This window comes from Charadrius vociferus, unplaced genomic scaffold, assembly GCF_000708025.1.
Source record: "Charadrius vociferus isolate BGI_N301 unplaced genomic scaffold, ASM70802v2 scaffold90, whole genome shotgun sequence".
Lineage (NCBI taxonomy): Eukaryota > Metazoa > Chordata > Aves > Charadriiformes > Charadriidae > Charadrius > Charadrius vociferus.
In genome coordinates this window covers 7,432,696-7,451,107 of record NW_009647222.1, presented here as the reverse complement: position 1 = coordinate 7,451,107, position 18,412 = coordinate 7,432,696, and the positions used below count along the sequence as shown (strand labels likewise).

The 18,412-nt window shown below is 42.2% G+C and overlaps 1 protein-coding gene across 1 annotated transcript in view; it reads right to left on the bottom strand.

Annotated features, from left to right (window-relative positions):
• Window positions 1-6,818, bottom strand: part of GYS2 (glycogen synthase 2 (liver)) — a 45,795-nt gene extending 38,977 nt beyond the window's left edge. Inside the window, exon 1 of the mRNA XM_009879674.1 lies at window positions 6,698-6,818. Within this exon, the coding sequence (XP_009877976.1) occupies window positions 6,698-6,818 (121 nt within the window). The remainder of the gene's footprint in view (window positions 1-6,697) is intronic.
• Window positions 6,819-18,412: the final 11,594 nt, after the last annotated feature.

Here is an 18,412-nt window from a genome sequence, read left to right as displayed (position 1 = left end):
GAGTATGCTGTGCTCTGCCATCTCAATCTGTTGCACAGCTAGGTAAAAAACATTTCAGGGCACTGATTTGCCTGGAATGAAATGAAAAGTACTTAGGATAAAACCAAGAAAGTACATTTTACAGATTGTGAACACTCTTCAGAAGATAGCTGTGATAAGAGCTCTGGGTTACCTGGTCCCCAAACTTGCTTTTTTCTTCTCCGTTACTGTGGAAATATGCATGTCTTTGCATAAGCTTCAATTGACAGGGAGGGAAAGTGTGCAAGTGAAACTATATATGTGGAAAGTGTTGGGCATAACTTAAAAAAAGACACCTTGAGAAGAGCAGAGCAATGCCTAGAATAATGTATTAACTTTTGAAATTACACTTTTCCATAGCAAATTTAAAAACACATTATATATCATTAAAAGATAGCTTATATCTGCTCAGTTACTTTGAATTCCCTGGAAACACCTGTGCCAGTAAGCAGCGCTTTACATATCCTACTGAGTAATAGAGTAAGGGTTTACATATTCACTTGGAGCCTAAAAGAATTCTCAAATTACTTCTAACAATTTAGTAAACCTCCTTATTCTTCTCGAATATGATGTTTTAAAGTCATATTATAAACAGAAAACTTTTCCAAACAACAGGGATGTACCAAAATCCCATGATGTTGCAAGTTTCTGTATGCAGCCTCTGAAGTTCTGTACTTTGAAAGAGGTTTTAAAACAAACAACAAAGGACAAAATGAGAAATAGATGCAGAACTAGGAGAAAACAGATTCAGAGAATTGGTTCGGATCATCACAAACACAGGGAATTAGCAGTCAAATGTGGATACAGGGCTAGTTTAGTGTTCTGATCTCCACCAAAATGTTTTATTAAAATATTTTAAGTTTTAATCATTTTAAAATGTCCCTGAGCAAAAAATACTTCTATTATTTCTTTTTAAAACATGTTTTTAATTTTTTCACCAGAATAAAGGAAATAAAGTTAAAAAGGAAATCAACAACTAATCTTTTTTTCCCATGTATTTCCTTTTCATTCTTCCTCTTTTTCCTGGGAAAAAATAAGCTGGCATGGAAACGGGAACTAAAATGTTTGGGAAAGGTTTTTGTTCATTTAATAGAAGTCTGACTTTTTTTTTTTCCTTTAGTGACCTCTTTAAAAAATAGAAGATTAAAATATTTTCTCAGAAATTTTCATGGAATTATTTTTAAAAGCTTGAATGTTTTCATATATGTTACCACTACTATGAATTTGTCTGCATGCTATCTACACTCCAGTCATTTTTCTCTTTCCTCATTTCAACTCCTGGTGCATTATTTCTTTTGTATATTTAAAATCCAAGCGGCAATTAGAGCCCTCCAGCATAGATGTCAGAACTATCTAAATAAATAAAAAGTCTGTGAGTCAAGAACAGTCTCCTGGTATCACATCACTACTAAGGACAACATTAGGAAGAAGTGGAGATCTAACTATGCAACTGGAGACCTTTGTGCAAGATCTAATATATAGATGTGCTTTTTCTGCCACAAGTTGTTATATGGAAAGATGCATTGGCAATGTTTGTTGTCACCTGATGAAGAAGGGTTCACAACTTCAAGGATTACACAGAAATTGTGCTGAAAAAAATGTCTTCTGAAGGTGCGATCCTTTGAGCACCACCTGATGAAGAAGGGTTCACAACTTCCAGGATTACACAGAAATTGTGCTGGAAGGTGCGACCCTTTGAGCATGGAATTGCCAAAGCTTCTCTAAACTGCCAGAGGTACCCACCATTCATTTTACTTGCTCTCCCACCCAGACCGCGTTGCAGAAGGACAGAGGCAAGGAGCAGCGGCAACTAAAAAGGATGGAGAGTGATAGGAAGTGAAGCTATGTGTGTATGACATAGATAAGTGGAGACCGTCACTCATCAGTGCAGGAGCCCTTCCCCACACACCTTTGCTATACAGAGACAGAGGATCAGGGTGCTCATGGGGCTCTTCAGCTTCTTTGCTATGGCCTGAGCAGGCCACTCTGAAAGCACTAAAGCTTTCCAGAGGACCATGGCTGCCACGGAATCCAAGAAAGCAGTGGGACCCCAGATTCAGGATTCAAGTTGACGGCGCTGCCACAATTACTAGTTACATCAACTATCCTTTCATGCCTTCCCCTCAGAATGTATCTTTGATTTATAGAGATGTGATACAATTGGGCTTGAACTTTTTTTTTTTCCTAATGTTTGGTTGGAATTTTATTTATTGATTGCCTGTTATCTGGGGACCATTTTTAGAGTAACATTGTAAAACACATCAAGTGAAAAAAAAACGGCATCTTCAGATAGCAGATGTTTTTCATGTATTTTTGGGTACATTTGTGGCCAGGACTTATCAGAAGATAGAAGTTCTCTAAATTCTGTGAAATTTTGGCATTCCTAACATATTCTGAAATAATACTGAAACACTGAAATTTATGACAGATGTCCACAATACAGAAGCTATTTCTGTGTGCATCAACCCCAATGCACAAGATTTCATTTGAGATTGATTTGACGTTGACACACCACCCCACTCTAGAAATGCACAGGGCTTTGATGTTGTGCTTATGCCAGGTTTATGCCAGCACATCCCCACTCCCCAAAGTGTGTTAGTTCACGTGTGTCACAGATTACACCATTTACCTTCTGCCAAGGAACTTTCATCATGGAAAGACATTTAATGCAGAGAGGGTGAAATGCTGCTCCTACTGACTTCAGTGGATTCAGAATTTAATTTCCAAGAGTCCAGATTTTCACCAGAGAAACTGTACATAGAGATCTGCTCCAGAGGGAACTGAACCAAGGTTTGTTTTTAGCAGAGTCTTCATTCCAATAGGGATGGAAAAAAATATTAAGGATTCATCTACCAGTGACTCTTGAGCTAATCTATTCACAGCTGAATGATGATACAAACTGGCTGTTTGCCCAGCATTTTTAAGTATTCTTCTATTTTCTATCTAGAAGCTGTTAGTATTACAGCAGGAGATACTAATCTAAATATTACTGGAATGATTTTAAAGACATCTTTATAGAGCACAGACCAGATCTTGAACATTCTCAGCCCTTCTCATTAATGTATCAGAAAATCCACTAAACTACAGCTAACTGTTAGTGTAACTTACAGAATTAGACTTCCCCCATACCCAGATTAAATACTGCAACGGCCTTTGGCTGCTCCCTGTTGACAATTTCCATCCATGGGGCTTCGGACACAAGATCTACATAGCTTGTAGCCACTTGGTTTGTGCTCCTGTCTTTTTTACTGGTCTTTGTGTTACGGGGGAAGAAAAGCAGTCTTCCTTTCTAACATACAGAGAGATATGACCAGCCCTGGCTTTAATGGAGCACGGTGGCCAGGAGAGAAGAGGAAAGATGGAAAAAGCTGGGCTTCCCCAAGATTACCACCAGATCATGTGGCACTGCAGTGCCCTGGGGCCCTTGCCTGCCTGCTTTTTCCCCTTTCTGCCACAGAAACACAGTAGATCCACTTCACATTATGTGTCTTGCCCATCAGCAAAGAGTCAAATAAAGTGTGGAAAATCTTGCAAAACAAACTAAATATTTTTCTCATTTCTTTGGCAGGGGACTTTCAACGCAAGATGATTTCAATGTTGTGCTTGGTTAAGATGGCAAGTTCCTTTTCACAGGGAGAGTGACATTGGCAAATGAGCCTTTTTTATTTCTCATTCTCTCGTTCTGCTACTGTGTCTTTCCTTGCTCCAGACAAAGAAAAGGAGAAAGAAGATTTGCTGGTGCTTTCCAACATATATGTCAGAGATTGCCACTTAGCACAAGCAGTGGCCAGGACAGAGAATATAAAAAGAAGTAGAGAAGTAGAAAGCTCTGGCTAGTTAGAGCATGTGTTAAAATGATGTAGATTTAAAAAAAGAAGAAAGAAAAAAAAAAAAAAAAAAAAAGAGAGACCTCCACTATGCCAGCTGCTGAGAAAGAAGTGATGAGACTCTGAAAATAATGGATACTTGTAGATCTCTGAGCACTGAATTCATACAACTGATTTGTCCTTCCCTACAGCTGCATCTCATGCCTCAGTACCAACCAGCACCATCTCCTACTCCGGGAAATCCCAGTAAATGCTTGATTCCCATGGGCAGCCAGCCACATGAAGATCCTCTCACAATACGTAATCAGACATGCTCCAATTTGCAGGACCCCTTCATCACCCTCAACCTCTGAAGGAGAATATATCTGAGAGGTTCAGAAAACAGCTCAGCACCTGTAAACTGCACTGTTTACAGGTGTGGGAATAGATAGCCAACTGTGAGCTCTGGTAGTATGTTTCTCACAGGGAAGAAGACGTTCAGCCTTATTGTCACTGTCACAGAGAATCGGAGGAACAACTAAGCAGCAGCATGGTTCAAGGAGAAAATGAACCCATAACCAAGCACCTAGCGATGCAAATAAAATTAATACAAAGACTTGAACTCTCTCCTGTAGGCAACAGCAGCTTTGCACCACTTTTAGCAGTGCAAGGAAGCTTTATACTGAACTACCCTGCCACACTTTCGCATTGCCAAAAAGGAAGAAAGAAACCTTCATGTTAAATGCTCAGAATTAGCTTGTCAGACAAAAAACCCAGCTAATGCTTATCCTTCCCTCTATATTAGGAATATATGTAGCAACATTAAAACTAAAACACGAAACCACATAGCAGTACTAAATCTATGTGGGGTCAGCCTACTTAGTCAAATAAACAGTTCTTCCTTCTGCTAAAGGAGTCAGGAAAAATACACCGTAAGCTATTATTTCCTGAGACTACGTATCTTCTGTGATAACTCTCCCCATATTTTGTTGGCCACTCTCTCTCCCAAGAAACATAGTGCCCTAACATTTTTCAAGAACTGTTTATGAAAGTTAGGTCACCAGGGAACAGTATCTCACAACATGACTTAGACATTCAATTGCCTGGAAGATATAGAAAAAACACTTCAGTATCAAGAATTTACCAGAAAAATACACTGAAATAAGCTTATTAAAGAGTTTTTGCACAAATATTTCCAGTTAAGGTTGGTTAACAGAAACTTTGCACAGAGATCTGGTTCTAATGAAGAAATTGTTTGTCATGAGTAGTTCAGTCAGCCCTGTTTGAATATATGGGTTTGGTTAAGTGGTGTCATTAACAGCACCTTGTTTTTAAACTAACTGAATAAATATTCACTCTCATAAATATTCATTCTCTCATAAAATGCAAGAATAATAAATTTTAGCTGTTTAGTCAGTTGATTTGGCTTTGGAGAAATCAACAAGAGCTATATGGATGATTAAATGATTCACTGCATTTTGTACATACATAGAAAGACAGATAAATCTAATTGTGAGAAAGACAGATAAATCTAATTGTGTTCTACTTTTTCTTAAAAATATTGTGTGATAGCTGTAACCAGTGGGTCCAGATGACTCAGAAAAAATATATACAATGGAGTTAAGAGAAGTTAGCGAGAACACCTAAATTTGCTAGATTTCTGCTGCCATCTGCTTGCCAGTGCCTTACTTGTCATGCGCACTGCAAAATTAAATGCTGCATGCTCCAAGTTCAGATAGTAGTAAATTAACTCAAAAAGCTTGACTGAAGCTACTGGAAAATAAGACCACAGGGATTTGAAGCGCAAAAGCTACTCTGTACTACCTCTGGGTATTGATACTCCTCACCACCCTAAAAAGAGCCATGTAAAATTGCACTGCAGGCCGGTTTAAATACCAGAAGCTATCCCAGAGTATTAATTCCAGTTTCACCATGGGTATAAACGCTAGCACTGTCTGTTCCTCTCACATGTTTCCCCTTTAGAGTTAAAATCTTAACAGATTACAGATCCCCTCTCCTGACTAATCTCTCTATTTATCTGCCAGGACAATAAGACACATGAGGTCAATCATTTACTCATACTAACTCACTTTTGTGGCAAAAATGGTGCCTGTTCCCCCTTGGTGAACTACACACAGCAAAGGAGGATGATTTGATGAGTGAATTAGAAATGGAGGCAGAGAAATCTTTGCGTAACAAGCACTGTGCACTTTGCCTGACAAGCTGTGCAGTGAACAGATTTTGAATCTGTACACACGCACAAAGCATGAAGTCCCTGCCTGGCACCACCCGTGTTTGCAAAGACCAGTGCAAAAGGGTTGCAGCTGGCATAAAGACTACTGGTCATTGACATCTGGGTTTTGTTCAGTGGCTTCAATGCAACTATGTTTATTTATACCTGTTTCAAATTTGGCCTCTTCTCTACACTGCTATAGAAGGTTAAGGGAGACCGCTGAACTGCTCTGAATCTGATGTCTGTTTTACAGCTTATTTTCATGCACTGCATTCCCAAGTGAATTTGCATGGAAGGTAAAATATAAATATGTACAAAGCAACACCTATATACCCATACATCTGCACACCCAGGCATAACACTTAGATGTTTGTTTAAACAACCTATCCCTGGTGGTGAAACACGTAAAGACACACAGACGTCCTAACTATAGGCTTATCCCACACAAGCACAGGCAGATGCAGCCCACACACAGCATGCACAATTACACATGGATGCCACATGTACTCCTTCCAATACAACAGCTTTGCAGCCCACTTTTCCCCAAGCTCCCCTTAATGCCTTTCTTGTCCAAACCCTTCATGCCTCCCTCCACTCCCATGAAAACAGCAATACCAATTCCTAAGAGTGTTGTACAAACCTTTGTTGGTAACTTCCCAAGAAACTTCAAAGAGCAACAAATCTTCCACTGGTAGGTCTTCATCCTCCCACTGAGGAAGCCCGTTAAGAGAAGTCATGGACAGCGATCTAGCCAGTGGCATTTTCTTCAGCCCTCGAATGCTCACCACGCAGGCCACAACAGTTAGCAAATTTCCAGTTAACGTGGCAGTTCTCCGCAGTTCTGGTTTGAGCAATCTGCTGGTCTGCTGGGCTCCGAGAAGAAAATTATTCAGATAGCTGGCAGCTAATGGGTTTAAACTGTCTGTCCACCAGCATTAAATTGGCTCAGTGAAATCCTCAGGGCTTGAGAAGCAGCTGCTGGTAGAGGTAAGAATTTAAGACTGACCTGAGAAAGGTCTTGACTGTTTTGAGGCCAGGGCTCTTTCTTTTTCTTCTCTTAGAGGGAGGTAAAAAATGGTTTTGAGCCCCTCAGCCACAGCATTCAGTATCTACCACCTCAGGGACAACTGAAACTCAACAGTTGTAAATTCAGCACTGCCCTGAGCAAACTCCAGCAGAGAGGACACTTTGAGTTCACCACCTGATTTGAGTCCGGCCCCTGAATCCTCCCCTTGAGATACACCCTCCCATTAACACCCGTGGACCTTCTGTATCTGCCGGCCACTTACCAAGCGGGATAGTAGACTCGTTCTACATGATGTCTCTTAGATACTTGCCAGGTTAAACATTGTTACCTACTCTTGTTCAGTTTATCAGCCTGTAAGCACTAGTTTACCTCTTACCCTTCCTCCACAATTAACTCCAGATGTGTTCCCAGGGCTCCGTCCAAGCTTTTGGCTTCATTCTCCTCTTGAACAGCCTTGCAGCTTTTACAAAAAGAGCTACAAAGGCTCTATCCCTACTTTGGCACGCACTTTGGCAGTCTCGGTGCCTGATTTTCTGCCTGGTTTCTCTTTTTCTATGCCACAGCTCTTTTCTGGCCTCTGGGCCCATGTCCTCTGCCCAGGGAAACTAGTGAGTAGTAAGCCAAAGAACAGTATGCCCCTGTCTTGCTCCAGCACAGAGCTTGGATGCTGCAAGCGGTGCACACACATCTGCAGAGATGTCAGTCCCTAACTCACAACCTGAGATCCTCAAAGCTCCGCAGAGCAGCTGGTTACTTGGAAGGTGCTTATGTGCTTATGAGTCTGGTTGAGAAGCCAGTGCCTCTGGGACAGCTGTATAAGTTGAATCTGATTCTGAGCTTAGAGCACAAGCTGCCCAAAATCCACAGTTCAGCAGCGAGCAAATCTCCAGGTGAGATCCAGGGCATCTCTGGCACTGTGGAGAACAACATTGCACCTGCAGGCACTGACTATCTAGTAGAACAGACGGAAAGGCTCAGAGCTCACTTAAGACAAAACAAGTCCAAGGCAATTGGTTCAGAAGACAGGCAGTCCATCTGCACAAAAGTCTCTTAGGCATACTATAATACAGCTGAGCCTATTTTAACAGCTAACTATCCCCCACAAGACTTGCTCTTCCACTTACACTTCCCGTGACCTCTCTGCGCTCATGGTGCTCAGACCCATCCCTGAGCTGACAGATGCAGCTCACCAAACTAAACCTAAGGACACAGAAATTAATATTTTTTTTTTTTTTGCCGAGTTAGGAACGAGAGCTGCCTCAGCAGAGAGCCTGGCAAGAGGGGATGGAGCAGCAGGGCTGGGAATAGGGAGAGGCAGGAAGCGAATGCCGCTTCGGTGCCTTTCCAGCCGCTTCCGCTTCCCCCGTGGGCTGGGCTGTGCCTGGGGGCGAAAGAGGTTTCCCCTGCCCAGGGAAGGGCTCAGGGTTTTAGCAGCTGGGTGTCCTGTTGTCTCAATCGTTTAAGTTGCCTTACTTACCCGTTTATGAAAAAAAAAAGCCAGGCCGAGAATCATTATTTTTTGGAGCAGCTGTGGCTTTTACTACCTGGAGTCGGTAGGGAACCGTATCATCCTATAGGTTAAAAAGGGTGTTACTTAAAAGAAAAACCAGTAATACTTTAAGGCTCACTTCATTTCTGAACCATCAAATCTGCCTGAGTCCCATCTTCACGCTTTTCCCTGGAAACCCTGAGGGCGAGGCTGAAAGCTGCCAGTTTCACCAAGGCCACCTCAGGCAGAGCAGGTAGGAACAAAGCAGGCCACAAGCCCGTCCTAATCCCAGAGGCTTTCGTCAGCCCTGTGTCAACGAATACACCGCAAAGTCAGCCATTTTACACGGGGCAGCAAGGGCCATTAGCCCACAAGCCGCCTCACTGACTGCGGCCTATGGACCTCGTCCTTCGCGCCGGACCCCTCTGCTGCCATCCTGCCCGCCGGCCGCCAGGGGGCGCCGCCTAACGGCCGCCATGTCAGGCGGCGCCGCCCCCGCGGCCCCTGGCCCCGGCTGACATGGTGGCGAGGCAGAGGCGCTGGGGTTTCTCCCTGGCAGAGCTGTCCGCGGGTTTGTTTGTAGTGTTGGGGGGCACATAGGAACTTTTAGTTCAGCTCTGGAGCCCCAAAGAACAGAGGCACCTGGAGCTGCTGGAGCAAGTCTCGTGGAGGGCCATGAAGATGCTGCGAGGGCTGGAGCACCTCTCCTAGCCAGACAGGCTGAGGGAGTTGGGGCTGTTCAGCCTGGAGAAGAGAAGGCTCCGGGGAGACCTTATCATGGCCTTCCAGTACCTAATGGGAGCCTACAGGAAAGATGGGGAGGGACTCTTTATCAGGCAATAGGATGAAGGGTAACGGTTTTAAAATGTAAGAGGGTAGATTGAGATTAGATATTGGGAAGAATTTCTTTACAGTGAGGGTGTTGAGGCACTGGAACAGGTTGCCCAGAGAAGCTGTGGATGCCCCATCCCTGGAGGTGTTCAAGGCCAGGCTGGATGGAGCTTTGAGCAACCTGGTCTAGTGGGAGGGGTCCCTGCCCATGGCAGGGGGGTTGGAACTAGGTGATCTTTAAGGTCCCTTCCAACTCTAACCATTCTATGATTCTATGAAAAATGAGGTCCCTGCAAGAGGAACTCATGCCTGCTCGCTCTCCTTATGAGTAACTATCCCAAGCTGCAGCTTCCCCTAGGGCAACTAGAAGGGCTTGCAGGTGCATGGGCCCCATTGTCACCACTGGCTGGGTACCACTGTCCTCTGCAGTCCTTTGAACCTCACTCAAGATGCTGAAGTCAAACAGCCCACACTAGTTACCTCTCCAGGGATGACAAGCAAACCTCTAGTAGTGATGCCAGATAAATAGTGGCACTGGCTCACTGACATACCACAATCCCTAAGCATTCAAAAGCCTAAAAAACATGCAAATAATTTTAAAACAATGAACTGAAGTTGTAATAATTTTTTAAACTCTTTATATAGTCTGTGGTTTTCAGGTTCTTGAGTGTCATGTTTTTCCAGCTTTTGTAATAAGAGGATACTCCTCTTACTTTTTGAATTTGACAAAAGACAATATAACCCCTTAACTCTTGGAGAATGGCTTTGAAAGAATTGTCAGATACCACAAGATCATTTCAGAAACACTGGCAACACCATCCTTGGGTGAACCAGGGCAACTCATGTAATTCACCTTTTGCAGGTTGGAGAAAATACTCATGGGGTTTTTTTAAGTGTTTCTGATCTGCTAAAAAGTGCTCAATAGCACTATGAATATTAGTATTGCTTGACATTCAGAGTACATTTCACTTTATCCAATCTGCATGTCTTAAAGCTTTTTTTCACACGGTGCCATCACAGGTTCCTGCTTTTTTGTTATTAGTGAGGGAAAAGCACATGAAGTGCCTAGGACAGGTTAGATCCAACAGACAGTGCAAAAACTTTCATCCCTGCAAATGCTCTCAATTTCTAGAGGGCAAAGGGCCCCATTTGTTATATTTATAGCCTGCCAGGATTAAGGGTTGTATCTCTGCAATGCACATGGAGGTGTCTGTTTACTGCCATAAAGGAGGTAATGTCTGCAACTGTGTACCTACAGCAAAGTGAGCTCTCCAGGAGAAAAGCTATATTCTGACAGTGAGAACAGGCAAACTTAGCACACACAGTGGAGGCAGTCACCAAGAGCAGAAAGGAACAGAAGGGCAGCCACTAGCTATACTCCATGTGACATGCAAATGGTGAAAGCGACGCTCTGCTAACGCTAGAACATGTTGGTTTTGTCATAGAGGCGGGGAAAGGTTGTGACTACGATTGTACAGTTTGTTCCTCTTTAGCAAAACAGAGGATAACTGCTGAAGTGGGAAGATGGAAACCTACCCAATATAGTAGGTTTTAAAATGTAATAGTGATTAAAATATTTTCCAGAAATCTGCAAACCAGTGAAACTGGTTTTGAGCCTGGCCTATCTAGGTTCCCGTATTGCTCTTATCGCCAAAGCATACAAATGCCCTCTGGTAATGCATTATTGAATGTGACTCAGTTCTGCAGGACATCATTTGTTATCCTACCAAATTCTTTTTCAGCCCACAGAAGTGAAATAATGTTGCTTGCAAGGATACTGGACAATAGGAAGGCTGAGTCTGCAAGGTCTTTGAAGAGAAACCATACAAAGTGTGTATTGTTTTTCCCAAATTTTCTACGGTTCTCTGGAGATAGCAATGCAGCGACAATGCTGTGCATTTTGCCCTACCTAAAACTCTTTTTGAAACTGTTACCTCCCAGGATGTTCTCTTCTCTGCACACTTTGATCTAACTCTGTCTATTTGGGTAAAGCAAACACTAACTCAGCACATCACCCCAGGAAGGAACTCATGGATGTTGTCTTCACACCACAGTCCCTCCAGAAGAGCCACTTCATACAATCTTTTCTGTTGGAAAATCAACTTCATCCTCCCTGGCTGCAAGTGAAAAAGTGCGTGTTTGGGGAAGAAACACTCTCAGTGCGTGGGAGTTTATAATGAGATAACTGTCTAGGACTGGCTTGTTCTAAACATAACTGCGGTTTCAAGGCTTGCCTATGTTAAGTGTAGGGGAAAAAAATAAGACATAGATGTTAAAAATGCTCATACACAGTCAAATTTTACAGGAGGAAGCTGCCATGGTTTGTAGCAATTACTGATGTACACACACTGTACTTTAGAAATAGAGCAGTAGATGGCACTGATGGTATTAACATGAGTTCTCCAGTGTCTATAATTTTGTTTGACCAAAAGGCTGTTCTATCCCCCTCACTAAATCCTGGTTCATGACAAACCTTAGTTTTATGAAGCCCGTGGAAACAGAATCACAACACAGTTAGCAAAATGGGGGATCTCCATCTGGAAGAAAAGCTCTTGCCTCTGGCTGAGAGACACAGGGAAGAGAGGAAAAGAGGAAAGGTGGGATAAAATGATAAAATGAGCATATAGTAGTCAACAGCGTGGGCTGCCAAGGGTAGAGAAACCCTTATGAAAAAACTTAAGGAACTTACAGGCAGAGGCTGAGCTTTATTTTGTACCCCTACAAGTAATATCCACTCTTCTAAAGGGACACATTACAGACATTTTTTTGCTGAGGATGCTGTTGACTTAAAAAAAGCAGTATGATAACACTATATTTCTTCTTTCTTTTTCTCTTCACCCGGGGCTTTTGTTCCCTTCTTTCTTTTCCTCTTTTGAGCTTCATTGTGGTATTTCCTGTCTTCAGTTGCCTAACTTTTAAAGGAGTTCCTTTGATCTCTGTTTGATGTGGGTGTCTTTTTGACCCCACTGGAAGGCCTCACTGTTTATTACCTTTGCAATGTAGGTGTACTGATGAACCTCCTCAGAAATATTTTAGAGAAAAACCTCAGATTTTTACTTAATTGTAAAAACCCTTTTCCAGAATTGTAAGGTAGAAATGTCTATTTTCTGTGGTTTAGTTTTGTGTTATACAACCACAGTAAGATGTCAGCTGCGCTTGTTTTTAACCCTTCTAAAAAGAAAAGGGTAAAGTCTTAGTATATTTTGCTTCAGAATCTGGTAAACCTCATTATAAATCCCAAAGTGGTAGAGCAAATTAGAATAATAAAGCAAACCTGCCTAAGTGATGTGTCTAAATTGCTCACCAGCATCCTCCTCCTTTTTTAAAGAGGCTTTGTGATCAGGCATCTTAGCTGTGCTTGCCATCTGCCAAGCTGTTGTGTGGTCTGAAACCCAGTGGAAGAGCTGGATTATGATGGACGGACTTTCCTTAATAAGTGAGACTTAAGAAATGCAGGAGGAGTATACAGGTATGCATAAGACTGCTTGAGATGAGGAGGGTCTTTAGTTACCCTTGAAGCATTTGGCGTTCAGTGTATGCTCAAACTCTAGCCAAATTTGTTGTAAAAGTGTCTGGAAAAGGTTTCAGGGAGCTTTGCACCCAGGTCCTAGTAGCTGATAAAATCAGGACCTGTTTTGCTGAGCTGGGGACCACATGTCTGTTAGCTCAGCTACTCTTCTCTCTTTCTCTAGTTGAGACACAGCTATGATTTTGCTTCATTCAATACCCATGGTAAATTGCTTACCCAAGGCAGCTCTAGAAAAATCTGTTGGTGTGGATGTATACCCACCTACCAACTAGTTGATTTTTAAGATGTTTTGAGGGATCCTAAGTGTTTATCAGCCTGATCTCACTCTCCAAATACTGCAGGCTAGAAAATCACGTATAATTAATCGTGGTTGAAGACCTGAGCCTCAAACTCAGCCTCAGACCACTGCATTCTGGGGTAAATGGTTGTTGAAAAATTCCTGGCTGAGGATACTCCCAAATTGGTAGAGACTTCCTCAGTTCTGAATACCAAACATATTAAGGATCATTGTATATGCCTATAAGCCCCTTAAAGCCACAGACTGATAGACATCAGTCTATATCAGCACTACAAACTACTTTGTATATATGTTAAAATGGTAATAAAAAATATCCAGGTCTTCATGGCATTCAGGCTGCCATGAAAGGAACAATTTAGTTTTAGAGAGAAAAATGCCTGTTCAAAAGTGTAATTACTGATGAGAGGATAATAGAAGTTGTGTGGCACGACAAATAGCTAACCAATTTTATTTTCCTTCCACAGCAGAATACCTATGAAAGAAAAAGGAATTCATGCTTCAGAACAGCATTTGAACTCCTAGGAGCGTTGCTGACCACTCTTTTTGCAATGGCTGCCATCTTTAGGCCTGATCGTAAGGGCCTTAGCCGTCCGTCAGCTAGACTGTTCCTTTTTGCTGCCGTTTACTTCTTTACTGCGTGGGCTGTCCCGAGCTGCTAGCTTTGCTGTGCAAATATCGTGAGAAGCGAGGCTGCCCCAGCAGTCAGCTGAGGGTTCCCTGGCATTGTTAGCGGCATACCAGAAAGCTGTTGGAGGACAGAGCTGTTTGCAGAGAGCATAGCTCGTTGAGAGAACAGCTCATTTTCTAGCTCATTGGTCATTTAGGGTCATTGCAGAGTTTAGGGAAGATCAGGGAGTTGCTCAGAAATGCTCTAGGGCCAGCCCTAATCACCTGCCTGAACTCAGCAAGTTCACATCATTCCAGCTGTGAAGTGACGGCCTTCACCGCTGCTTTGTGCAAGTCCAAAAAATGCTCCAGATCTCACATGCATGGAGAATTGTTCCTTCCAGTTAGAAGACGGCTGTACAGTGACCCTGTAAAATGGCCAGTAAGGAGAAGAGGCTATGAAACCTTTTAAGTTTTAGGGAGTGATGTGACACAATGGACTTTTCTCAGTGACATCTAGTATATGTTTTGTCCCAAATGGGCATGGAATGCATGGACTCTGTGACACACCAAACAAAAGACATTCACATCAGGTGGTCTCAGCGGCTGATGTTCCCAGCTCTGTGGAACGTTGTGGCCTCTGCTGCTTCATGCAGGAGAGTGAGGAAGAGTTACCCATCCTGCAGATAACAGTTCACCAGGAGCAAGTTTAAGGTTAATCCTTTTGGACTTGGCTTTGAGAAAATGTGCCAGGGTAGCTTGGCCACTAAGCTGGAGCCTGCAACTTGGATAAGCATCACAATGCTACTGGCCTATTTAAAGTTTAAATAAATGACTAAGTATCCCTCTGAGGGACAGGACTGTTCACAGAATCACAGAATGGTCAGGGTTGGAAGGGACCTCTGGAGATCATCTAGTCCAACCCCCCTGCAAGAGCAGGGTCACTTACAGCAGGTTGCACAGGACGGCATCCAGGCGGGTTTTGAATGTCTCCAGAGTGGGAGACTCCACCACCTCTCTGGGCAGCCTGTGCCAGTGCTCTGCCACCCTCACAGTAAAGAAGTTCCTCCTCACGTTTAGATGGAACTTCCTATATTCAGGTTTGTGCCTGTTACCTCTTGTCGTAAATGCATAAAAGCTATGCTACAAATTATGTATGTCATTTTCCCATGTAAGTAGAGATTTGGGAATGTTCCCATTTTAAAAGTCCCCTCATCCCAGCACCTGAAGTGATCTCTTCACGAAGGATGGACATATAGCCCATGGTCTCTGAGAGAGCCATCTCCCCTTCTGTATCTTCAGCCAGGCACTAGGCATAAGAGACTGAAAAAAACCCCCCTAGTTCTTTTGGGAAATAAATGCTCAGCCACATGCAAACACAATTTCTGAGAAACACCAAGATTTTCTGTGTGACATCTGACATGGCTGTAACTTGTAACAGTAAAGTGCAAGACTAATAGACTCTCTTGCCTGTCTCTTCTACTGTACAGTGCCATGCCCCCACCTATAACTTGGACTCATGTAAAAAGACACTTATGAACACTTTCATAGATACACACACACATATTTGCTTTGACAGATATTTGTTTTCTGGGATCAGCACAGTGTTTGTATCATATTTAGCATGGGCATTTGTCAGTGTGTTGGTGTAACTTGTAGTATTTTCTCCTTAACTGCAAGTGGTAACTACAGAGAAACTGAAGCCTCACGTGCCTAATATTCTGGGAGTTTCCCTTTTTCTCATGATTCCTTTTCTCATAGTAGTTGTTATTCCTTTCTGTTACATCAAAGGGGACCCTTTTAGGTTTGGGTTTTTTTGCTAGAAAAGTTAAAAAGCTTGGGCTAGATATGAATTCTTAGCGTATCTCTTTTATCTTCTGTGACCTTGGAGGAATTGTTATCAGGGCTGGCAGCTCAGCTTCACAGAGCTTATCTGCATCTCCTCAAGTAGCCAGGGCTGCATCATTTTACATTTCTGGCTGCAAACAAAGGTTTCTATCCTTTGAAAGACTATGCTGCAAACTCAAAGGTGTGCTGAAAGCATTTCCATTCATTCAGCTATGTAAGTATAGTAAGGACTTTCAGTATAGTAAGGACTTAATAAAAAACAGGTTATCCCATGATCAGCATTAAGATTGAAATTTAACATGTTGAAATTTAACCCCATTCAATGAACCACTTCAGCATAAATCCTACTCAGTGGAATATAGGCACTTGATCTAAGGTGACTGCGGTCTTAACTTCTTTTCTGTCTGATAGCCATTCTACTGACTTTGGATGCCCTTGAAGCACATCAAAAGAGATGTCTCTGTTTATTCTTCTGACTTCTATCTTTAAAGAAACCAAAAAATACTGCAGCCTTCAGAATCAGCCCAGTAGAGAAAAATATTTATTTCCTTCTACTGCACAATAATTTGCTATGGGAAAAATAAACTCAATAAAATGAACAGAAGGTCAACAAATACTCTTCCAGACTGATCTTCAGTCTGAGAATACTACTCTATTGTCGTATGTGGGTAGAAAAATGAGTTTGATGTGATTCTTAGACATGGTAATCATGCCTTATTCCCAGTGATACTGGGAGAGCATTCCACTGTCTGCTACTGGTGGAGACTGCTGAATGAACAGACTTTGGAAATCATTGCATTTCGCTCTTACTGTCTGAAATACAGAATTAGCAGCACAGGGAAAACTATATCTCAAGCAAAAGATCTTTTCTCTTCCCTTTGTGTTTTCATTTAGGACATCTCACAGAGCAAGAATTATGAATATTCCCTTCCAGAAATCAATCCTGGTAGTAATCCACCATCATGCTATTTTGAGAAATTTTCTGGATTTTTCATCTTAGATATTGAATGTGTTAACACATATAAATAATGTTGAAGAGCTATTAAAGAGGAGAGCATAAGGGAGAAAATATTTACTCTGAAATCTTACTTTGCATAGCCACTGCCTGGGCCAGACTGTGCTTTGTTGCTTATGTTTGCAGGTAAATTATTCATTTCAGACACTGAGCAAATCCAGCCCTCCTGAGTCTGACCTCTCCAATGGACCAATCTAAGTTAATTATTTGCACAACTCCTTTGCTTGCACAGAAAAATAACTCACATAGCAATGGTGTCTCAGGAACCCTTTCTAACAATGTAGTACAGCACAGTGATTGGTGTGGATTTTAGCAAGACCCTGGCTACTGTAGTCTCTGAAAAGGTTTGAAAGTTTTGACTTGCATAAGGCTGGATTCACATTAGAGGAGATTCACGTTAGCGGAGAACTGTTCATAGAAGAAAGAAATGCCCAAAATTAGATACTGCCCTGAGAGGCTGTTGCACTATGGCATTGTGTCAGTCTGGAATGAAATATAAGGATCTGACTCTTAAATATTTTTGGGCTCCTGTTTACGCTGACATCAGTGAGAGTTCAGCATCTACATTTCACTGAGAATTTGTGGCTTAATTGTTCTGATTTTTATCCGTAAATTGGGGAAAAGAGCATTTCTTTGCAGCACTAGGCTGACATGAAGTGTGCAAAAACAATGATAACAGGAACTCTGTGAGCAACTTAAGACACAAGTCACCTACTTGTAAAACAGTTCTAATTTAGCTGGTATGAAAGTCATATAAGCATTACTAGTCTAGCAAAATGCGTATATAAAACATTGTCATCACTCTGCACCTACATGTTCTTTTTAACACTATTTCACTGTTTAAACCTGCCTTCAATTCCCTGCCCCATTTTTGTCCTTTGATTACTAAAAAAGCAGCTGATTTAACACTACATCTGAGCTCAGAACAAGCCCACCTCTTGCTTGGCTGATGGCTGATTACCACTAACCTCACTGTTAGTTCACTAAGCTTGCAGGCAGTTGCTGTGCAGACTGTTAATAAAGCGAAGGATGCTACTCATTTATCTCACCGTTCTGGATGTGCAGGTGGAAAACTCAAGCTTGCTCTCCTTCACATACAATTCTTTGGAAAGCCACAATACAAATACAATGGTAACAGCATATATCCGAGGCTGAGCGTGACTCAGAGGACTCAGTTCCTGTCCTCTGGCAAAATCATGCCAGTAGTATCCCTCCTGTCTCTATTATCTGTCAGTATCTGCTTGTCTCTGCCTGACCTTTGCAGGGTAGTCAGACCGACTTTCTATTCTGTAGCCTGTATCTACATACCTGCAAATGCGAGGGGGTCTAGGTCCTTACAGCAATTAAAATGACATTACTGGTCTTACCTCCTGTGAGTTGAGCAAGTTGTCCTCAGCACTTTCTGAAGTGTTCTGCTGTGATTCTTTTTACTGGCTGTACTACTCCGTCCAACAGCACCACAACGTTTTCTGTTAGACCAAGGAGTGACAAAGGCACCTCCTGACACATAGGAATGCGGTTAAAAGCCTGTATTCCCTTTCATGGGATAAAACAAGAACAAAGTTCACGTATCAATGGGCTGTACAAACAAAGCATATACAAGATAAACATGAGTCTACTGTGTTCAGAAAAAAACCCCACAGATATCTTTTAGAGATAAGGTACAACTGCAATATAGTTATTAAGGAACTTATATGGTTGATATAAGACTA